This window comes from Dermacentor silvarum, chromosome 7 (assembly GCF_013339745.2).
Source record: "Dermacentor silvarum isolate Dsil-2018 chromosome 7, BIME_Dsil_1.4, whole genome shotgun sequence".
NCBI lineage: Eukaryota > Metazoa > Arthropoda > Arachnida > Ixodida > Ixodidae > Dermacentor > Dermacentor silvarum.
Window position 1 is genome coordinate 26,104,296 of NC_051160.1, and position 24,189 is coordinate 26,128,484.

Genomic DNA, 24,189 nt, shown 5'->3' on the forward strand with positions numbered 1-24,189 from the left:
GGCACTGACAAAAACTTGGTAGAACTTCCCTTACACCCTGCAATTGGTAGTTGAATCTCCATTCTATATATATATATATACATATATATAGAGAGGGGGCATGTTCAAATGCCACTTAGCGCTTATGCAAATGGTGAGTGCATGTATGTCTGTGCGTGTGTGTGTGTGCGTGCATCATGCATTTGTGAGATGTTGCACTTCCCGGGACATTGGTGGTGTTATGTATAGCGCGACTCGTACCCACACGCATGTTTGCTTTGTGAGGATGAATCGAAGCAAGTGCATTGCTGCCGCAAACTCGCGTGTGTGTCTCTTGGACAGCACGTGCAGTGGTATGGAATAAAGATATTTCTGCATCCAAAACTAAACTGGCAATCAATGTCTTGCTGTCGTCTACTTCGTTTCCAGGTAGGCATTTGGCCTTTTCTCTAATGACTTGTCACGTGTAGCAGTTTCAGATAGAGAAGGTACGCCACCTGGCCAGTACGTCTTGGTAAGACGTACTGGCCAGGTGGCGTTCCGGCTATTTCAGCAACGTCGAGGAGGACGCTGTGATAACTAGAAAAGTGTGTATGCGCGTGTGTATGCGTGCATCAGTGGCCCACCGACGGGGAGGGTTTCGGGTGTTGTTAACCCCCCCTTGAGGCCGAGTTAACCCCCCCCCCCCCACACACACACACACGCACGCGTCCGGGCAGCCCCACCAGTCGAACATGTACCTTCAGCCCTCTGTTCACATTGTCCTTACAATCCAGGAGGTGGCTTGAGGTCGAATTTTCCTGATTAACAAAAACACTCTATCACTGTCTCGTATTTATTCATTCACTCTTAAATTACTTTGAGCATTTTGATGGGGGCGAAATGCAAAAACATCCGTGTGCTTAGATTTAGGTGCACGTTAAAAGATCCCCAGGTGGTCCAAATCTCCGGAGTCCCCCACTACGGCGTGCCTCATAATTAGATCGTGGTTTTGGCACGTAAAACCCCATAAAACATTGCAAATTACTTTGAGTTAAACACTGAAGAAATAAACATCGTCATCATCCTTGGTGTCATTATTAGGCATTTTAGTTGCTGTGGAATTCCTCTGGCTAAAGCAAGGAAATCGCATATTATGCAAAGTGCTTGCTTCACCCCCCCACCCCCCCTCCTCTCTGGCAGAAATCCTGGGTGCGCTACTGGCGTGCGTGTGTGTGTGTGTGAGGGGGGGGATTAACGCTGGTTAGAGCATCGTGAACTCGCGTAATGTTTGTTTTCTGCAAGATATGATTCCGCCGCTCGCTAGGCTATGTGACCTGGTGCTGCTGTCGGCATGGAAATTTAGCGTGTGCGTCTGGTGCCCATGTGGATGGGGGAATGCATCATTTTACTACCCTACACCAAACCTCGAAGAGTTGGATCGGTAAAAGTAATTTACGTATTGAAGTGAACCTTCATACATGCCACAGCGCTGCCGATATAAGCAGTGATTGAACTGCAGCTTTTCGAGGTGCTTGTGATGCTTCAAAATGGCGCGTCCGCGACATATCGCGTGCCATTCGGCTACACAATTCGGCAGCGTGTGCGATACACATTGCAGTAGGAGGAGCCAAAACTATCTGCACCGATCCTTAAGGTTTGATTTCTAGTGCTGCCCAAATCGTAGGTTTTTTAACTCGGCGCATAAGCGGTATAAATTCGTAGCCGTGCGGCGGGATTACGGCGGTCGCATACGCTGCGCCAACGCATGGGTGCGCGTACGTCGCCCTGACGCTCGCATCTGCTCAGTTGCGGTTTCGGGCGTTAAACGAAACAGACTCATCGGACCGCAACTGCACAACACAACCTTCAGACGCCACCTCCACACGTGTCCCATTATAGCGATGCCGCCAGCCCCGGTCAACTGGCCTCGTCTCTTTATTGTGTTGTGGCGCTTTAACGTGCCTGCAAGGTCGTCTATGAAACCACGTAACGCGTCCAGCGACGAAACAGGAAACGGGCACAATTGGCGCCACGATGTCGCCGCACGCTCGACGCCAGGACACCAATTGTTTTAACACAATTGCTGTGAGAGTCGAGACAGATTTGACCCTCGCGGACGCAAATTACATCGGTGCGTTCAGGGGAGAGCTTGTTTTAAGCTGCAGCGTACAGCGGCACTTTCAACCAGAAGGCACGCTAGCTGTATATGTGTCCAAGATATCGCGTTCGCGCGTACCAAATCATGATAATTGCGCAACCGCTTCGCACCTCCGTCATTTGTCGATCCCAAATTACATAGCTTGACCGCACCGTGCGCTATCTTCCATATCGATGCAAGCGCCTAAGCCAACAGTAGCCACCTACGATGGCAATTGTGAGTCAACCGTGGCCAAATGTCTAGACGACGCAACAACGCGGGAACGCGTTGACGCGCCCTAACATTGGAAGGCTCGTATTGTAGAAATATTAAAACGGTATAACTCATGTGGTCATTGTAGGGAATGATCTAAGCGTACGCCAAAGAGAATGCGTGAATTCGCTTTCGCTAAGCTGCCATGACGGCGCTGCTCGGTCTAGGAATGCACTCGACTAGTACGCCCGGGCGATCTTTCCGCGCTTATTTGTAACGTTTATCGACCTCGAATAAAAATATGGTTCACTCACTCTAAATATAGATGTATTATTTCTTTCGTGTGGCATTTTACCTGGAAGCGCGCGTATTGTCCGTGAGGCAATTGTTACATTTATTTCCGGTGGTGAAGTCACCACTTTCTTGATAACGTGCGCGTGCGTCATCTTTCACACTTCCTCGGCTATGACTCGACGGTGCAAACATCCTCTGCGTGTTCTGCTAGATCGCGTTTTTTACCAACATTCGTGCTTGCGAACAGGCGCGTGTTTTTTTACCAGTAATGTATATTTTCTGGTGTTAATTATATATACCTTATAATTCCAAGGTACCGAAAACAATTAAGTCAGTTTGAATTATTCGATTACCACCCTGTAGCTGACTTTTTGCTGGTTTATAATAACTTCAAATGGTACGAATGTGTGTGTGGGACGATGATTCGCCTAATTAGACAGGTTGGAAAGTTTGCAGTGCCAATTAAATGTATTCGAATATTCGACACGCAGTGTTTTTCTGTATAGGAAAGAAGAAAAAAAGTACTGAGATCACGTTTCCTTTTCTTTTTCCTCGTTCGATTCCAAATTTCAAGCACGCTCATATATGTTCGGTTTATTGAGCGACGGTTTATTGTTGCTTCCAATTGCTTGCACGTACCAGACGCGCGATATAATTAAGCAGATATACGTTCCTCTTAAAAATAGTTGTAATAAAGTTTTATGCAGTCTTATTTGAGTACGTTTCATACAGGCCTGTGTTCGTCTTCCTATTTTAAATGTCGGCTTATTGTCGTTTTAATTACGTTGCGTGCAGTCGCTGTACAGCCAAACAGCTCGCGCGAAAATAAGATGAGCTCCCGCGGTACCGCTTTCCCGCACAGTTCCGGCGTCACGCGGGGCAACTCGCTTTGGCGAGCGCCGATGTACTACGCTTGTTGATAGCTTGTCGATCACCGGCCGAAAACCCAACAGGTATATCACTGTCGCGCGCGTAAATCGGTCTTGCAAAGGCGCAGAAACCGATGACAACGCCACGGCTGCCGCTCGCCTTTGTTGCGGTTGATAAAAAGGCGGCGACCCGGCTTGTAATGAGCAGCCGTGCCTAAAGAGTTGACGAGCAGCAGACGGCTCAAGCGAAACGAGGCCTAACGGCGAGATCGGCGCTTTCTCTCTCCCTCGAACAACGGCGGACGCGTTCCGTTCTTCGCGCACCTTCGAGCGCGGCACATCACAAAAACATCGGGACTGACGTCACCACCATAACGGGTCTTAAGAACGCTTCAAACGTAATAGTTGCAGACACCTTCGCTATTTCACCCCTCAAAACACAACCTAAATTTCTTACTTAAAAAAGTAACTCAGAGACTGTAGCGACATCTAGTGTTACAAAAGAAAGGTAATTTAATTGTATACACAAAGTAATGTTAAAATAAGGTTGTTTAATGCGTTCATAGGTGGCGCGATAACGCCTAAGCTTTTAAAGTTTGGGCGCAAGAGAGTGTAATTTATGGCAGAGTTTCGCGGCTGTTATTTCAGCAGAACGCCGAAGGTTGCGAGAGCGCGACTCCGCCGCACGGTTTTCTTGGACGAAGTGCGCGGCGGTGCGCTGTCAAAATAAAGGAGCGCGCCCGACGACTGCGGCTTCGCGGACACATTGCGCGTGCGCCGCGGCCGTTTTTTCGCGCATTGTGGGATAGCTGGCTTGACCCGCATAATTAGTCCTCGCGAAATCGGCCGTTTCGTGGGGGCCGGGAAACGAAGTAATTCGGCGGCGGTCTTTGCCGATTTCGGGTGAGGCCGCGGGGACGTCCGAGCCGCGCAGCGGACGACGAGCCGGGCGTCGGTATGCGCGGATCGCGGCGCTACGAGGGCCACTGAGCCCTGCGGGAGAAGAACCCACCGCCGGCGCGCAGAGAGGCCAACCGAAGAGCTCCGGAGAGAGAGCGAGTACTCCCCGCAGACATGCCAAGCTTTACGGGCACCGTCAAGCTGAAGATATGCGAAGCCGTGGAACTCAAGCCGACAGACTTGACCACGCGGCACGCGAATGTGGTCGGCTCGAAGCCTCAACTGATGCTGATAGACCCGTACGTGTCCATCAATGTCGATGATATCCTCATCAGCCGATCCAGCACCAAGCAGCGGACCTTCAAGCCCGTCTGGAACGAGTACTTCACGGCCGAGGTGCACGGCGCCCAGAACCTGGGCTTCACCGTGTTCCACGCGGCGCTGCCTTCGGACGACTTCGTCGCCAACTGCAGCGTCTCCTTCGACGAGCTGGTCAACTCGGCCAAGGAGCAAGGCAGCAACGAGAACGACATTTGGGTGAGCGCCATTCCGGGGGGCTCTTTTTCAATCGCTCTCCTCCCCTTCCCACCCACCCCCCACCACCGCTGGCCGCGCGGCCGCTCCGATCCCCGGCGCCGGCGGATAAATCGGGAAACGTTTCGGAACGCCCATTCACCGCTGCGATGTCCACCCGCACCGTGGTCTCTGGCCGATCGCGCGATACGTGTTTGTGTGTGTTTGTGCACCGCGATATATCGGCCGCCGCGCTACGCGTTGTGGAGTGCGGTCCTCGGTGCGAGCGATCGGCTCGTCGCTCACCGCCGCACGGACCCAAAATCGCGAGATTATTGTTTACCTTTGCGACGTCGAGCGTCTCAAGGTCTCTCCCGTGCTCGAGGCGGCAGCGGCTTCTTGTGAAATCGCCGCCAGCCCTTCCCCCGTCCCCCCTTTTCTGCCCCGTGTTTATATACTCCTCGCAAGGCACCGAGGCCGTTCTGCAACGGGCGGCCGCAATTAAGAGCGCGGTGTCGGCCGAGGCTCAACCGAGCGTGCTTGATTGCGGTCAATTTGTCGGGTGCGCGACGGAGCGCGAAAGATCTGGCGATGCCATTGTCTCCAGGCGATGGCGTGTGACCGATATCCCGTGCTGCGCCGCCACCTCGTAGTAATTCGAGCCGTGTAGTGCGCGTACGCTACGCCGGCGGCGTCGAGTGTACTGCATGCGCGGCCTGATTCTTCCGAAGGAAGGCTTTCGCGTGTCGCGTCGCCCATTCGTGGTTTCGCTTTTACGCGTCATGTGTGTATGCATATGACACAATTTTCTGTCATGGGCTCCTGATGTTGCGTAAGTGGCAGGCATGTGTCTTCCACATAAAGACTCATTTCATTCTAGCACTGCATTACATATCTCTGGGAACGTGTGGGGACATATATATATTACCATCTATATTGGCTGGTATGCGCCATTCACGAGCCATGACACGCACAAAACGGTTGCAGAAGTCGAGCTCTGGCATTTCTGAGCAGTGAGCTAATGTGAGGCTCTTAAAGATGGCACTAAGTGTTGCCCTCCACAAGAGGAACGGGTTTTGTGACGCAATGAATTGGGCTCCGAGGCTGCCCGGGTAAAAAAAAAAAAATGTTCGAGGGCATATCTGCCCATACACTGCGTTACTTTTCTAGCTTGTGTGCTGCTGTTATACAAAGCTTCCTTCGCACGTCAGCTGGAGAAACAGAGCTTGTTGCAGATAGCTTGAATTGAGCGTGGATGCTTGTTCATAACATCAAAAGTGGCTGCCAATTAAGAAGGCACATATTGCAGCATGGTCTGCCTATCACCGTGAAATATAGGTTGCAACAAGATAGCAGTTGACCAGTCTAATGTTTTTCTTGTATGTGTGTGTGTGTGTCTTTCTACAGCTTGCTGAATCTGTCAATCCGGCAAGGCCAGCTATATTTGCTACTATTGTCTTTACTCATGTGCTGACCAACCCTGCCTCTCAAAATTGAGTCTTGAAAACAGTGGTGGTCAGCTTGCTGAAGCCTCTGAGTCTTTCCCTCGTGAAACAATAAAAAAGATTGTAAGAAAAAGATTAATTTCACTACCTCAGCTTATCACAAATCTGGTACATTGATGTGTTCATGGCCATGAATGTTGATGCTTATTCTGGCCTTCATATCAGACTCAGTGAAAACGGGAGACATTTCTAGCACATATTTTGGCCATCTGTATATGGAGTACTTAAAGGTTCCCAGCCCATTAAAGAAAAAAAAAATAATAATAACATGACATTGTGACCCAAAACTTGCACTGCATGCATTAAATGTTCAGCGCAAGCTATCCGGAACTTAATCAGTTCATCGATTCCTAAGCTTCCTAGCACCTCGGAAAGAAATTTTCATGGTTGGTCATTGAGGTGCTGCCTTGCTGAGAACCTGCAAAAATTCCATTCAATTTCTTTTCCTGGTTTGCAATCCAAAGAATTTCAAAGAGAACAAGACAATATATTGTAGTGCAGGTGAAAATGACCCGAGTTCTTTGAAACAGCAATGTTCTTACCATATTTTGAGCACATTGTCATCCAAAGTGCATATCTAGAGCTTTCTTGCTGCTTTCCTCTTAGAAACTCCTTTATTTGAAGAGCAATTTGTAGTAGTAATTGGCACCCACTGTAGTAGATTTCTGAATATTTTCATCATTAGAATTAGTTTACTTGTGCATAAAACTGTCATCATGTGACCATTGTGGATGAGCTTTGATACACACGGATTTCCTTTGTAACAGACAACTTGACTGTAGTAACATCAGTGACAAATCTTTCATCAACAGCGGTGAGCAAGGGCCCAAAATTCTGACAAGTTTTTCTCGAATTTCTCCAAATCAACTTCAAAATGTCCACTGCACACCACATTGTGTCAGCATTAAGTTATTTCAGCACCTAGTTTCGCCAGTAGCCTCTAGCCTCAGTTGCTCTACAAATTTTAACACAAAGCGCTCTCCAGATACGTTTGATGTCTCGTCATGTGACATTCAATGTTGTGCCAGTGACATGGCATCAACGTTTTCTATAGATGAATACCGAATAGGGCCTTTTAGACCTTGCATCATTTTTCTACCTGAAAGTTATCAGTCTAAATTTTTCACATCATTTCTTTAATGTAGGCTATGAAAGGCACTTGTTGCTAGATGTTTTTGTCTCTGAATGATAGATCACTTTCATAATTTGTTTCCATTACAAGGAATACAAAACAGCCTGGAGTGATAGCAGTATTTGAACAAGGGATGTCTCTGGAAGCTGCGTTTAGACAAGGGGACTTTGTCAGGGGGCAAGTTCTTTGTCAAAACATTGGCTCCAGCATGAGACTTGATTATGATGATAATGGTGATGATGGTAACCTTTAAGGCAGTGCCACTTACTAACTCAGGTGGATTGGCCAAGAGTCAGGTGGATTTCATAAATGTATTGGAGGGATGAATTCAAAGATATATAATAATTATAAATAAATGATAGGGGCAGGTAGGGTAGAGAGATCTTTTTATTTAACAGTCATTCTATATGAACAATAATAAAAATGTTTAAAAGAAAGGATGAGCGAAGGAATAAATGAGCAACGAGATTAGTAAGGAAATTGATGAGATTCGTGAAGGAATTTCTCTGCGGCGATGCATATATCCTGTACGAGTGTCCCAGCAGAGAGGCCACGAAAGAAAGAGAAACAGTCAATGGCAGGCCAAGCTGTTGCAGTGTAATTTGCAAACTCCTTTTTCTCGGGAAGAATAATGAGCAACAGTACAGTAAGCAGTGATTATCGATTCTAATTCCTTGCAAAAGTGGTACAATAAAGAAATAACCAGACCAAATCAGTACAGGTATAAATTGAGGGGTGGAACTCGACATCACAGTCTTGTTGTAAATTCTAACTCGCATGTTTTACAAACTTTCCGACTCCAAGGGAATTGTAAGGGCTGGAATTCAGTAGAGGATTCCTCGTTCGACCACTGTTGATCAGTCAATCAACCAATCAATCAGTCAATTTCAATATTAGGTACACTGGGTGGGTACAGAAAAAAAAAAACCAGCTAACAGACTTCAAGCCTCCATCTTCCTGTGAACCTCTTGTCTTTTTAGATAATATTCTGGAGTGCAAAGTGCAAACATTTGAGATTTGCTGACACAGCTGTGTGCATTGTCGCAGAACATGAGGAAAAATTGTGACATCGAATACCTAAACACTGCCATACAAAAAAAAAGAGAAAAAAAAAATATTTTTCTAAATGTAGTAAAGATATGTTTTGAAATTTTTTTAGAAATGAGTAGTGCCAAAAACGTTCATTTTTTAATGGTGTGTTAGCTCGTATATTTTTTGTAGCAATGCCACAGTAAGAAAAGTACAAACACCATAAATAATATTTACTGCTGCTATGCTGCTGTAAAAGCATTGCTGCTCTGCTGTGAATTTATGATGTTTTTTTTTTAGCATGATCATGCTGTTTTTATGAAGAGCTATGTGGCCTGAAGCTTGCATCATCAAGCAGCTTTTGCACAGATACAGGGTATTTCAGCGAACACTCTAAAACTTTTTAAAGGTTGCCTGTGGCAGACAGCACAGTTCTAGTTCATGAGCTGGTCTACTTGAAGAGGTGGACATTACTTGCACAAAAAATTGAAATGCATAATCTACTAATTAACAAAGTTTGACTATAATTAAGCTTTTAACTAATTGCTTTATGGCCCATATTGCAGTTTACAAATTCTAGCAAAGGAGTTCGCAAGGCGGATTCACTTGGAACGAATTCTCAGGATGACACCAGATTCGAGATAATAATTCCCGAACTATGTGGAGAAATGCATTGGCGCTACAGTTACTTTCTTAACAAAATGTAGTTTTATGCATTGAAGCACAAAAGTAGCTGGAATGCCGATGCTAATATGTCGAAACTCGTGTCATCCTGAGAATTCGTTCCAAGTGGATCCGCCTTGCGAACTCCACGGCTAGAATTTGTAACTTGCAATGTGGGCCATAAGGTAATTAGTTAAAAACGTAATTAGTGAATGTTTGTTAATTAGTCGATCATGCATTTTAATTTATACAATTAGTAACATTTTCTTCTTTTTCACTGTTGTGAAAGAAGGCAAAGGGTGCAATGATGCAGTCGGCCTCTATTCGCATTAGTTTGTTTTTGTGCAGATAGCGTTTTCAGCCTTGATTACTTTTTAATTCAGTTGCATAGTGTGTGTTGGGTCCACAAGAGAACTATGGTTGAAAAAAAGATATTGTTGCATTTGGCAGATTGACCTCGAACCCGGAGGCAAGATCCATGTGGTCATCGAACTCATCTCAGGTAAGTCACGAAAGAATTAATGTTTTGCTATTGCATACCGCCCCCCCCCCCCCCCCTCCTTGTTTCTGCTTTTCTTAAGGCGGTAGGTTATTCAAGGAGTTCGTACAGCGATTTAATGTTGTGGAAAATTCGGCAAGATAGTGTATTTGTTGCCAACATTTCCATTACAATAAATAAATACATATATATAAATCAGCTCATTGGGAAGCTTAGGGAATCAATTAATGCATGTGGGAATTTCTATAGACACTGTCTTATGAAATCATTTTTGCGCTGCTCAATAATTACACACTTTATGAGCTATTTTTATGGTAATTGTGCAAAATCTTCAAAGAAATGTTTGTGGCCTTCCTAAGATTGATGTGGGAAACATATGGAAGGCGTATGGAATTGACTGCATGCTTATCAAAGTAGGCTTATCAAACATATCTAGACTAATCACAAAGAAGTGTAAAAAGTTGAAAAAGCTACTTTCAGTGTGCTTACAGCTGTGTTGACTCATCCGGGATGATGTGTTGCTGCACTGTCTGTCGGAATAACAGTGATTAAAATATGATTGGTAGCAAGCCCATTATAGTTGACTTGCGATGTTAGCCGAGATACAGGTGATGACTTTATGTTCGCTGATAGTTTTTGTTTATATACGTTTCTATGTTTAAAAAAAAATGGCAGAATGTATAAAGGAAAGGTTTGTCAGTTTGCACTTTATTGTGTGAGCCTTTCTTTCTGCTGTCATGCCTGACAGTCCTATCACGGAAATTGTGGCACGCTTAAACTGCACGGATGTCAGACCTGTCACTGCTTTTATGTACAAGCCATTCATGACTTCCGACATCACGTAGAGCATGCCTTACTTCTGGAAACTGGAACAGCTGTTTGGAAAAAGAAAACTGAAAGATTAAAAGAACATTTGATTGTGTTCAGGAAATGTTTAGTATAATCAGCAATTTGCAGGAATCTTTCTGATAAACAAAATGTTTCAGATTTATTTCTGAAACACTGCCGCTGCTATTTCATAGAAGTGCCATGCAAGAAGGCCAATTTAGAGAGATTTTTGTGTGTTTAAGGAACCTCAAATGGCCAGAATTTATTTGAAGCATTTCATTACAGCTGCTCATAGCCTGGATTTAGTTTTGGAACATGAAACCAAACCTGACCCTTTCAATCTAGTCAATCAATCAATTAATCAATACTTGTTAATGGGAGCATTGAGCATGGTTCTTTGCTCACTGCTACATGAGTGTAGTCATAGCTTTTCATTTACTTCTAATTCGGGGCTGTCCTTGGTAATGATAGCTAAGTTAGCAATGTTATTTTTTACAGTTGAACTTCGTTATAACAAACATGGATATAACGAAGTCAGGAAATTTCGTTCATCATGCTTTTTTTCAATGGAGTTATTTTCCTGCTATAATGAAATTGGAAATGTGGGATCTGACACGGTATCGGTTATAGCAAAGCAAATTTTTGTTGTACATGCCTTAAGATATATATTTTGGTAGCAAAAATGTTAAATGGAGTCGACGGCTGGTTTTTTAGACACCTGATTTTTTTACCTGCGCAATTCCTGCAGCACCGCCACCTAAACCTATAACACGATTATAATGGCAATAACTGAAATTTCAGACGTTGCACGGTGTTTTGGGCATGAACCGTGCGTGCAATGCTGCAAACACGGCAGCCACAAACAATGTTGCTGCCGTGTCAATTGCCACGATACTGCAACTTCGGTTACAGACTTCTGACGAAGCAGTGCTGGTTAGGCCTAGCAGCCTAAGCAATGCGGCCTGTGTAGTGGTTGGTGGCAAGCTGTTATGGGAAGCTCGCCATGAATACATTCACACTTATAGGCATTATTAGCGATTGAGCCTGAGATGAGACGCCTGGGCTAGACTGACAGCTGAAATAACCGAGTATGGATCCATGTATGGTCCCCCCCCCGTGTAACAAAAGTCTGTTGGCAGCATATGCATGTTGGCCAGTGGCTTGGCTTGTTTGGATAAGTTAGCAAGCCAACGTATTGATTCCATGTGATAACACCGGTTGCACGGTTGCATGTCCGTGGTGGTGCAGAGCATGCATACGTAACTTATTGTTGTTCCCGTACCTCGTATCGCCATGGCAATATTTAGACTAGCTGGTCATCAAAATTCCAAGGAATTCCGTTATTGGCCCTTCGGGGGCACCCCGCTTCATTTCTTTCACATAGACCTGATTACGTTCTTCTTCTTCTTCTTCGTTTTTCTTTTATTGTCGATATCTGTGTAACGATATGTGCTTGTAACGATTATCAGATATAACGAAGGTATTTTTGTATCTTTATATAACTTCATAACTTCTTTATAAGAAGGTTCAACTGTACTAGTTTTGACATGCAGATCCGCTTGGATTTATGGTTTCAAGGACCAGGATAAAAGGGCAATTGAAGTAGAAGTGTGGTACAAAAGCAAAGCATGGTGCATGCACCTGCAGAATGGTCATAAAACACTTTAATTGCTCTTTAATGAGTTTGAGTTTTGAGCACGGGAGTATGCCAACTGCTGCACATTTCTGAACGAACAGCTACGTTGTCCTTCGGCGTGTACGCCATAACATGGTCTCCTCTTTCTTTTGGCTTTCCTTGCTACTATATTTTGTTTCATACTTAGCAGGCAGTGCTTCGCAAGCTACGCAAGTAGTGCAGTCATAGGTGTCTCACTGCACCTATTTTTGCAATACAGTGAGCTCCAACGTTCACAGAAACATGTCACTGCCCTCATTCAGTGGTAAATACGTTCAGATCTGCAGTGCCTTTCATGTAATAATTACGCCATAGTTTGCGACTGATACATGGTACTTAATCTTACATTGAATTAGATGATGCGTACCTATACAGAGTGTTTCAGCGAACACTTTCAAAAATTCTTAAAGGTTGCCTGTGGCAGATAGCACAATTCTAGTTCATGAGCTGGTCTACTCGAAGAGGCGGACATTACTTGCACAAGAAATTGAAATGCATAATCGAATAATTAACAGTAATTCACTAATTAGTTCTTTAACTAATTACCTGATGGCCCATATTGCAATTTACAAGTTGTAGCCGTGAAGTTCGCAAGGCGGATCCACTTGGAACGAATTCTCATGATGACACCAGTTTCGGGATATTATTTCCCGAACTTTGGGGAGAAATGCATTGGCGTTCCAGTTAGTTTCTTAACAAAACGTCGTTTTATGCATTGAAGCACAAAAGTAACTGGAACGCCAATGCATTCCTCCTCGAAGTTCTGTAATTAATATCTCGAAATTGGCGTCATCCTGAGAATTCGTTCTAAGTGGATCGCCTTGCGAACTCCATGGCTAGAATTTGTAAATTGCAATATGCCCCATAAGGTTATTAATTAAAAACTTAATTAGTGAATTCTTAGTAATTAGTCGATTATGCATTTCAGTTTTTTGTGCAAGTAATGTCCGCCTCTTCGAGTAGACCAGCTCATTAACTAGAATTGGGCTATCTGCCACAGGCAACCCTAAATAAATTTTGAAAGTGTTCGCTTAAACACCCTGTATATTTCTTTCATACGTGATGCACTATTTTTTGGTCGCAAACTTGAGCAGTGACAGAAGTCACTCTGGCCTTTGTAGCATTGCCTGCTATGCATGAAATTGAGTATAGTGGTCTCTAAAGCTTATCACATGAATGCATATGTTTTGGGGTGGGCTGGTGTTATGTATTCTTTTAGTTCTCTGAAATGTCTAAAGGTGCAAATGCTGCTGTGTGCATGGGCGTATTTGTGTGTGTGTCTGTGTAAGCATTGTATTGCTAGGATCTGTCCTTTTAAAACTGCTGGCATTTCCATGTTTGTAACACCACAGAAGTTAGGCGGAATCACAGTAATAAAGTTGTTCATGGTATATGTGCTACAATTGGGAGTGCAGCACTTTTAGTCCCCAATAAAACTGCAGCACGAGGGTCTTGACGCATTGTGCAAAGCTTAGGTGGTCAGAGAAAAACTGTCATGCTTTGCTTGAGTAGTCAAACAAAACTAGTAAGCCTTCATTTGTTTTGTGAAAAAGTTGCAGAAAAATAGCCCCTTTCTCCCCCCCTTTTTCCTCATCGAGCTTAAAACTAAAGGACATGCTAAGTATTCCAAGAAAAAAAAAAGAATCTAAATTCTCAGCATTATGTGGCCTTTATGGCGTGATATTTTAAAATTTTTCATCCACCCCTATAACATTTAGCAAAAAAGTAAAGTGTAGGTTAAGGCTGGCAATAAGGGATATTCAAAACACTTTTCCACACCATCAAGTTGACCTACACAAGATGGCCAACTTTCCGCTTGTGGCAGCATTGAGCTATAGGGTAGACTTGCAAAGGATAGGGTATGGAAGAGATGATGGTGAATTCGCGACACCAGCTCCTGTGCTCCTGCTTTATTTCTACTTCTAAGGTGACGTCACGTCCGCCATCTTGTGTAGGTCAATCAATGTGTGGAGAAATGCACTTACATTTCTCATATCCCCTATTAAGTAACGATTCTTTTCGCTCATTCTATTCCTTTCTTATCATCCACTGTTCTTGGCCCTGTGATAACATGGGCAGAGTGCTGCTTGCATAACTGACCAAGCATGGGAAGGAATAACATTGCCATATAATCATAACTTGTCTGTGTGCTGCTGGTTGCACCAATTTGCAAAGAGTTCTCGAGTAGCGGGCGAGGGTTTCACCCAGTTGCTACTGCCACATTGAAGTCTGCGTTGTGAAACAGTGGCCACTAACCGTTGTGCAGCGGAAAATGTGGTGGCGGAGAAGCCGCGCGAGTTCAAGCAGCGGCAGGGCCTCAACCGGCGCCGTGGGGCCATGCGGCGTCGGGTGCACCAGGTCAACGGCCACAAGTTCATGGCCACCATCTTGAGGCAGCCCACCTTCTGCTCTCACTGCCGCGAGTTCATCTGGTGAGTAGGGTGTTGACCCTAGCAAAATAGCTGTCGTCTGCTGTTAGTGTGTCGTCTGCTATTAGTGTGTCGTCTGCTATTAGTACTCATGCCTTTTGGGAAGGAGGAAGGCGAGGATGTTGCGAGGGAACGAGGCTTGTAACAGTGTATAGTAAAGGAGAGATAAAAATGACAGTCTGAACCGCTCATCTTTCTGCATGAAGGCCTGCGTTGGCCCCTGCGACGAAGCTTGTTCCACTTCAATTGCGACCTCCAACCTTCTCATGAGGCCGAATGACACAGTGGTGCTTGATACCTTTGTTCGGGGCATATGTCATTGAAGTGTGATAGGAATTGCCTGTGCACGGAGCAAGACATGTACAGGAGGTTAAGGTTTTCAAATAGAAAGCTGTGATCCACCTGGAAGGTGACAGAAAACTAAGTTGATTTAGGAGGACTTGTTGCTGGGCAAGGCGGTGCAGTTTTCTGTACATTCTTTTCAGTGGCATGAGGCCGACAACACACAGAGGATGGGAAACACACAAGCACTTGTGTGTGTCCAGTTGTTTGTGCGTTGTTTGCTTCACACCATTGGTAAGAATTATATGGGTCTGTCGCAAAGAAAGCTTCTTGGTTGCAGAAAACGCCATACCCGTCTGGTGAAATTACCTGACACTATCTCCTGTGGATCCGCAGTGATGGCGTAGTGGCTTTGGCGTAGCACTGCTAAGCTTGAGGGCGCGGGATTAAATTCTGGCTGCGGCCGCAGCAGCATTTCGATCAGGGCGAAATGCACAAACATTTGTGTACCGTGCGCTTGGTGCACGTTAAAGAACCTCAGGTGGTCAAAATTAATCCGCAGTCACCCCACTATGGCGTGCCTCATAATCATATTGTGGTTTTGGCACATAAAGCCCCAGAATATAATTTCAAAAAAAAGTTACCTGTCTGATCTGAACTAACCAGGAAGCCACCAGGTGGCAGGGCAAAAACAAATTAATCTTCAACTTGATTCAAAGTATTAGAGCACGGAGTAAAGAAATAAGGTCTGTAAAAAATCCACAAGGTTGTGGAAATCTTGTGAAAGGCAAAGTTGTCATCCAGTTTCAGGTGATCTGGTTTGGCTTTGACTTTTGTGAAGCTGGCTCCCAGTTGCAGATTTCCGCAGAATTTGTTTGCTTGAGCAGAACCTACATCGGATTCAAGCATATGCTGGTATCCAGATAAAGAATGAATGTTAGGAATAGAGCCATGATGTGATTGATGATGAAATTGGAAGTGTGAGCACAAGTGAATTGGTTTTTTGTTGCTGCTGTAAACTTGTTGCCTCAAGATATGGAAGTCTCACATTATTTGCAACTGGCACAATATTAAAGGGGAATTAAAATGATGCCTTAATCGCACCGTATCAATACAAAGGATTTATTAAGAATCAGCACACTTGGTGGGTTAATGCATTTATGTGTTGCCCAAGTGTTTTAAGAGCTTCCTCTTGAACATTATAGTGAATAATAGTTGCTTTCTTTACTTCCACTTTTAGGGGCCTAGGCAAGCAAGGGTACCAATGTCAAGGTAAGTGTGGCTTCACGTGTGGAAAGATTTTATCTTATTTATTATTTTGAAAGCGGGAATCTATAGAAATGTTTAGATTAGCATGAAGGAAACGATGTGGGCCATGTAGTGACATGCATCTTTGGTTGCAACTGCGAGTCAGTCTAGACATTGCTTGCTTCGGTACTAGCATTTCCTCTAAAATAAGTCATTTATCCTCCTCTAAAGCAATGTATGCTTGCTAGTTACATATCTTCTTTAGGAAATAATAATCGGAAATAGTGCTACGTTTCAGCTTGTACAGGTGAATGTTTGCATAACTCCTACAAAGGGATGATTTACGCGTATTGTTTGGACAGTTTGACTTTAGAGAGAAACTGGGGCTGAGCGACCCATTCCATTTTCCATTCATTTTGCTCCCTGTCATAGGCTTTGGGCTCTGCTTGTACGCCACTGTACCATGCGCTGAGAGGCCAATACCAGCTATAAAGGAGGGCGTAAGGCAGCGTTAGAGCCATATCAGTAACATTGATGACTGAGCGAAAAGAATGGAAAACGGAATTAATTGTTAGAAACTATAGCCCCGGGGATTGGCTTCCTGAAGCCTTCATCGTTGAAGAAAATGCCCCGCACCCAGAAGCTCCAGCCAACTTTTCAGTGCCAGGTGTACACCGACCTTTATTGGTGCGGGTGTGGCTTTTACAACGGCCAGGCGTAGTACAAGTAGCTGCTTCTTTGTCTGTCATCTCTTTTCGTTCTGCTGTTTGATGCTCTTGCACCAAGTAGCTCGCTACCGTCGCTTCAGTGTATGCTGAGCTGGAAGAGTGACCACTGACATGCCTGGTGGCTGTTCTCCACGCAGTTTGCACGTGTGTAGTTCACAAGCGGTGCCACGAGTTCGTGGTTACCAAATGCCCCGGCATGAAAGACAGCACCAACGATGAGGTAAGTTGGATGCACATTTTGTGCATGCAACTTTGGAAATATCATTTCACCTCGAATGTTAGTGGCACCGAACATCAGCGATTTTTCTCCACATAGTAGCATTAGCTATATACTAGGTCACCTACTGTAAAATTCCGAGCAAGCGCCCCCACCCGTGCAAGAGCCCCCCCCAGCTTCACTGTTAATTTCAAATTTCCACGCTGCTCCGTTTCACTGTGGACATGGTTTTTAATAAAGTGAACATTACGCGTCACTTTACCCTAGCGGTCATCATTTTGCCTGCAATTGAAGCTGCATAACCAATGTTCGTGTCGCTGGTTGTGGCGACGCGCCGGTGCAGCGTCGATGCGCTATTTCTGCAGTTCTTTCGATGGCTTTGAGAGTCATAAACAGCACTAACAAATGTTTGGTTTAATAAAGTGCATGTTGAATAAAGTTTGCATTCCATTCCCACTGCATTCTTTTTTTTTTTTTTTTTTCTGGCAGGAAAATTTTTTCGTCACCGTCTTAAATACTGGTGCGGTTGCGGGATAGCGCCCCCCCCCCCCCCCCCCCCTAACTTTGCCGGTAATTTCGACTTGCTTGAGGGGAATTTCGACTTGCTTGCTCGGAATTTTACGGTAGTCTCTCAGATGCAACATCTTAGTGTACAGTCTGACATGACATTAGCATTTATTCTAAAGTAAAATCGGAAATTCTTTATACATAATTTTAACTGGAGTCACTTAAACAGGTACTATTTGTAGTTCGTTCCTTTCTGTAGTCTCCTGTGTGTTGTTTCTAATTCTGAGCTCATTACTTCTGACCAACCAGCATATTTGTGTTTTATTTTCGTGTTGTGCACCATGTTAAAGGTGCTAAGCTGTTGATGGTCACTCGTACCAATAACATATAAATATTTAAGGTATTTTGTGAACATGCATTTTGTTTAACTATTTTCACTGTACTGGTGAAGTGGTGTGTTGTCTGTATGGTACATGTTTGTTGCTTTCTTCGAACTCTGCAGCTGGCAGCGGGCAGCCGGTTCAACATCAACATCCCACATCGGTTTGTCGTCCACAACTACAAGCGGCCAACCTTCTGCGACCACTGTGGTTCCATGCTGTATGGCCTGTTTAGACAGGGCCTTCAGTGTGAAGGTGGGTCACCGTTCCATTACACATGTCGCATTCGGCCTGAAACAATTGTACATAATTTAGTTGAGGATGTTAAATGCGCTGGCCATATTTGCGGGGTGGTTGGGATCCCGCTTCTGACACCATGTTGTGCTGCGTTGTTGTTGGAGAGAGCTGTACGTGGGACCAGCCAAGCAGTGTTGCTGTAATTTTTTTAAGTGTGTCGCTAAAGTGAGACAGAAAAGTCACTAAATTTCGGCTGTGAAAAGTCACTAAATTGCTAGGGTGTTGTTTGACCAGTTGCTAATTAAATCACTTGCAGTCACGATGTCTTGTTAAACTGTTGTGTGCACACATAATGCGCATAGTCATGCACACTGGGTTACATAAGGCGTACAGAGTTACCCGGTGGACACAGGAAGAGGAGGATTGCAGACTTGCACAAAGACTGTTTTGTGGTTTCACACTGTACTGGCCAGTGTTGTAGAGCAGCCTTCACACTTGCATGGAGTGTATGCGATAGCAAATCATGCGCTCTGCTATACAGTTGAGCGGAGGGAGGTGGGCAGGTTTGGGCAGATATTTGTACCCATTGCTCACAGAGTGCAAAGGCTCTTTAGTTTTGGGTGAGCGAAAGCTTGCACATTCTACACACCTTAAACAAAGAGAATTCTTCAATGTCAGGAAAGGCCAAAGCCAAGGTCGCGTACATGGGGGTCGTGACACAGTCCAAGTCCTTCTTGTGCCACAGTCTGTCACACACAGAACACGCAAAGCCAAACGGGTTGTCGATGAAGTTCGGCTTGAAGATGGCTCTCGCAGCCATTGCCAACAGTGGACTTTCCTCGGCCTTGCGGTGCTGCTATGCAATGTCTGCAGCTAGTCGGGCTTATCGCTGTTCATCTGTTTCGGCAGCGCTTGGCATGATTGTGTAATATTTCATTGTCCAATCGCTTCTGTCGTTCTTTGGCAGTTTCGTTGGCATGTTTAAATGCCATGAATTGTATTCTTTGTTGCTGCAGTCGCAATCGCTTGGCCACATCTTTTTCGACGGTCGACTCCCACTGCCTCTATTGCAGCTCATTGTTGTTCACTGTGCTTGGTGCGACAAATCTCTTCTTTAGACATTCCCAACAACGATCCCAATTCACCTTCCAAATTTATTTTGCACGTGCGCACACAGGCGTATGTGTGAAAAGAGGATGCTCTGCTTGCGAAATGCGTGTATGAAGAGGCTTCACACAGGCAGAGGCAAAATCCAGGTTGGTAGGCTAGTAGTGCTTTCGCACTAAAACAGCTGTTTACTTAGATTTAGGTGCACATTCAAGAGGTAGTCGGAATTAATCTGGAACCCTACTCCACTGCACTTCTCACAGACCCAGTGTTTATTTGGGACCTTAGACCCCTTGAATCATTCAATCCATCTCACGGGAGTCACTGTAGCTACACTGAGGTAGTACAGCTGGACTGCATGAAACTACATACGTGAGATCATAGAGTCCACTTTTGTATGTGTCTGCAACGAAACTTGAAGCTGTGGCCTAGCATTGTTTGCTTAGAACAACTCGGCAACTTTATTTGATAAGATGCGCGATTTTCACATAACTCTTTTCCAAAGGTAAACATCTATCATTTCTTTCATGATCTTTGGTGGTGTTGGCAAGCCATGATAAGCCATCTAGCCCAACAATGTATTTTTACCAGTGTCATGATGCAAAGTGCAGTGATTGTTACAGTGTGTTGTTATAGCGAGTCTTTACAAGTTTACTTGATGTTCATTGTGGCGAATGTTAATTTGTTGCAGCATGCAACATGAATGTACACAAGCGCTGCCAGAAGAATGTCGCCAACAACTGCGGCATCAACCCGAAGCAAATGGCCGAGATCCTCAGCGCCATGGGTATCTCCGGCGACAAGCTTACCAAACGCAAGAAGAAGGTGAGTGAACTGCATGCCAATAACTCACCCTTTTCCTTTATATGTTTACTTGTTTTGTTTTTATTATTCATTATACTTCCTTTTTGGCTATGGTAGGTCGCAATTCAACCATAAGGTTCTCCTCCGAGGTCAGCAAAAATGTCGAAGTCTTGCCTTTACGTGCCCTTTAGTTCCAAAAGAAACTTGGCTTTGAAAAGGATGTTATTCAAGTCAGCCGGATACATTATCATGATTTCAGTGCAGGTTTTTCTTCTTTGCAAACAGGTGCGGTGGTGGTGCATTTGAAATGAACAATATAATTAAATTTCATGGCTCTAGGTGTATGTGGACGCATCATAATCTGTCAGCAGAACCAACTAGAATCACGGCAGAGGAACTTGGAGATTCGATTGATAGATATAGATAGATAGCTAGCTTGATAGACGTATAGATTGATTGGTTCTGGATTTTGTTTCATCTGTATAAGCCAAGCAAAATGTGAGATGCCACAAGCGCAAGATAACCGTGAACTGCCAGCAAAACTTGCCTGCTTTTCTTAGCTGCGTGTCCCTTTTGTGCAGAAGAATAGCTATGGAGGTCCTAAAGTTCAGGCTTTTTGCGAATTGTTAAGCCTGATCTGACTTGAATTGACTAGCCATTCAATAATAACGGTAGACTTCTCTCAGCCACTCTTTGCCATAATTTTTGACATCACTGAGTTGTTGCAGGAATGTGAAGATGGTGTCCCCACTTACCTTTCGCTTTTATATTGTCGACTCTGAAGCCTAACGTCTGTATTTTCATGACTATGTTTTAAAATGTTGTTTTTAGAAGTTTAAAAGTTCTTTTCGTTGGGTCTCTGAGCAGTATGTGTTGGTTATGCCTTTTATTCCCGTTTCTATATTCCAATATGTTAGTCATCAAGATGGATCAGTCTGTGGCTGCTATGCTAGCCTTAGGCGTACAATGCCATGTCTCTTATGTCATTAGTGTACATAAGTGTGCCCCTCTTCCTTAACATTTACACAACCACACATTGCCTCGTGTGTATAAGTACCTTCATTGTTTGCCAGATGTGAACAATTTTAATGAACTTTTTTCGTACTGCATTTAATTTTTTTACATTATTTTGCGCTTTAAGGAATGTAATTGGCCGTCATGCTGCATGGGTTGTGAGCGGCCCGTCCCGCGTTTTCTTGGAAAGTCCTCTCCCGTAGAGTTTGCCCTAAGCGGTGCTTGCACTTCGTAGTATGCCTTTTTGCTGCATTCTGGTGACGTGCATAGAGCAGATGAACGTAGTAGATCTGTGATGGTGCAAAGGCTGCAGTAGTTGCTGATGTCGCATGTGCGGGTTGGCCCGTGTCCTTTCTGCCCCGTTGGTGACCCGTTGTCCTTTTTGATGTTTTTGAAGCCTTTAAATAATATTTTAAGCGCTACGGGCCCCACGCGGCAATTTCATTAATTGACGGGCTGCTTTCTGAGCGCCCTTTCAAGCAGCTGACCCTTAGCAAAGCAAATGGAAGGAGAGATTGAATCACTGCTAACATTTCTGCCTGTTTTAATGGTGCAACAGTTAGCACTGCCTTATGTTGAATTCCAATGGCGGAGCCGGAGCAGCCGACGGACTCCGCGAGCGAGCACTCGACTCTGGCGTAGAGCAACGCCTCCAAATCCGCGAGTGGAACACAACCTGCGCCGCCGGAGCAAGGCGGAAGCGGAAGTTCTATCCTTCGGGCGCCAAGTTACCCAGGATACCTTGCGTGTTGTCATTCCCTTCCGCTGTTTGCTCCCAGCACCGCCGCACCGGTCACTTGTCTTTTCAGCGCCGTTCACCCGCTGCTTAAAACTGCAAAATGGATATCTTGCGAATTAAGCGTGCAACAGCTTTTGTTTGCTATGGTGAGCACACAGGATGCGGAGAAACATGGTAGGTGTCTTCGCAACTTGAAGGACGTCCTCGATGAAGCTCACTACTTTCGACCTCTTCGCAGGAATGCGGAACATCCTGTCGAATTCCCGCTCATAAGCGGCAGTTTTAGCGTCGCTGGCACTATCCGAGAAATCGCTCGTGTCGGAACTTGAGCTTTCCGACTCGGAGCTGTCACTATCGAATAGCAGAAGCAATGCCGCACGCTCTGCCAAACTAGCCGAGCCGTTCATGTCGTCCGCCATTACCATCGCGAGTCGCGACCGGCTGCGCCCCCCGGCAGACAAACGTGGTAAAGGAAATGCGTCACGCAGAGTTCCGGTCCACTCCGCCGATTTTGGCGGAGCATCTTTTCCTGCTCCACGGAGTCACTCCCGCTCTGAATCCACCCCGACTCTCTCATTGGAACATTTTACTCCCGCCCTCACTCTGTCATTGGAACAAACTTGCTCCGAAACGAGCAGAAAAACTTGCTCCGACTCCGCCATTGGAATTCAACATTAGCCTGCAGCTGCCAGTTTTGTAAATGCGTTCCTTTGGCTCATAGTGCATTCATTTCATTTAGTCGCTGGTATGTCTGCTGTTCAGCAGCTAGTATTTAATGTAGGTTGGTCCTGTATTGCAAACATTAAGTACTTCTAAAAAATCAAGGTAAGTGAGTATTGTTTAGCTGAACTTGGCTTAGCTTGGCATGAAGAGCGTCTATACGTGCAGAGGCTTGGTGGACTGCTTGTGATCTACCAGCTGGTCGCAACGGTACAACAGAGACATGTGGTACATAGCGTACCGATGGGTCATACCACACAGGAATAACAACCTTAAAGAAAGCTCCCGCAGTGAATGGGTTTAAGTAATGAAGGGAAAACTTTCATAATTTGAGTACCGATCTCCATGATAAGTGAGTGCCTGTCATGACGCACAAGAGCACAACAATATGGGCTTTGAGACTGGCTTTTACGTATTAGTGTTAGTGTAGTACCAAACAGCATCGTGACACAGTCGTCAACTGAATTATGTTGAAAACATTCTTGTGTTGCATGGCTCTTCTTGTCAAAGGCAATAAAAAAAAAGCAATAGATAAATTCGCAAAATGTTGGTGCCAACATCTTCAAGTTAGAAACTTAGTAGAACGTGGTTCATTGCCAACAGGGATCTGTCCAAGTTTGTTCAAACACAGCATCACTACGTGCTGTCACCTGCAGCAGTGTGGCCATTTGTCTCCACTACTCCATTATTATAGCAGTAATGGTAATGAATGGCTAGTGGTAATGCATAATATTTGTAATGACTACATCAGATTAAAACTATGCTGTATGTTATCACAGGTGCCGGAGGTGTACTTCACCATGTTTTGTGGTTTTATGGTAGTGTCCATAGATTGACAAATAGTTCAATCACTGCTGTAGCTCTAGATACTTGTGCCTTAGTGGTGTGACCTACTTAACCGAAAATAATTGCTATTGCAATGAAAATTCACTAATATCTTAGCAGTCATCAGATTCATTGCTGTTTTGTGAAAGGCCCCTAGCACGGAAGGGAAGGCTGCATCACAACACACAACATTGAGAGTGCATGCCTGTCTACGGCTTGCAATGTTGTTTGAGCTTTTGATTTTTGTTATTTAGAATTCTGGCTTCCAAACTTCACCTTATCGTGACATTTGATTTTGGCGATCCATTGTAAAAGCCTGCCAGATTTTTAGTGCGCGGTTATGATAGTCAAGCAAGCTATATGAACGAATGAATTGCTTAACCATTTTTTTTTTTTCCTTCTTTCCTTGCATTTAATAAATAGGTAAAAAAGAAAAGAAAAATGCTGCCTTTTCTTGAAAAACATGAGTGGCTCACATAAGCAGTACAGTGCAGTATGTTTACAAGATGGCTAAAAAAACATGAGTCTTCATTCCACTATTCATCCTGTGCAAAGATGATTTTTTTTTTTTTTTGGCTCAGCTCGCATCTAGTTTCCGAAACTTTTGAAGAAGGCGTGAAAGGCCTGCTATTTCTCTTTCAGCATTATGCTTTGATAAGTTGCCAGTTATGCCAGAATTGAGGAGGCCTGTCCTTAAGAGGCTGCCTACACATTATCTTGCAGTGCAAACATTA

At 44.6% G+C, this 24,189-nt stretch overlaps 1 protein-coding gene across 2 annotated transcripts in view; it reads left to right on the plus strand.

The window, feature by feature from the left end:
* The first annotated feature begins 4,186 nt into the window (after window positions 1–4,186).
* Window positions 4,187–24,189, plus strand: part of LOC119457773 (calcium-independent protein kinase C) — a 45,060-nt gene continuing 25,057 nt past the window's right edge. For both annotated transcript variants that reach the window (XM_037719467.2, XM_037719468.2), the window contains exons 1-7: window positions 4,187–4,911; window positions 9,667–9,718; window positions 14,485–14,650; window positions 16,170–16,201; window positions 17,043–17,125; window positions 18,132–18,264; window positions 20,045–20,178. In XM_037719467.2, the coding sequence (XP_037575395.1) occupies window positions 4,549–4,911; window positions 9,667–9,718; window positions 14,485–14,650; window positions 16,170–16,201; window positions 17,043–17,125; window positions 18,132–18,264; window positions 20,045–20,178 (963 nt within the window). In that variant the 5' untranslated portion in view covers window positions 4,187–4,548. The remainder of the gene's footprint in view (window positions 4,912–9,666; window positions 9,719–14,484; window positions 14,651–16,169; window positions 16,202–17,042; window positions 17,126–18,131; window positions 18,265–20,044; window positions 20,179–24,189) is intronic.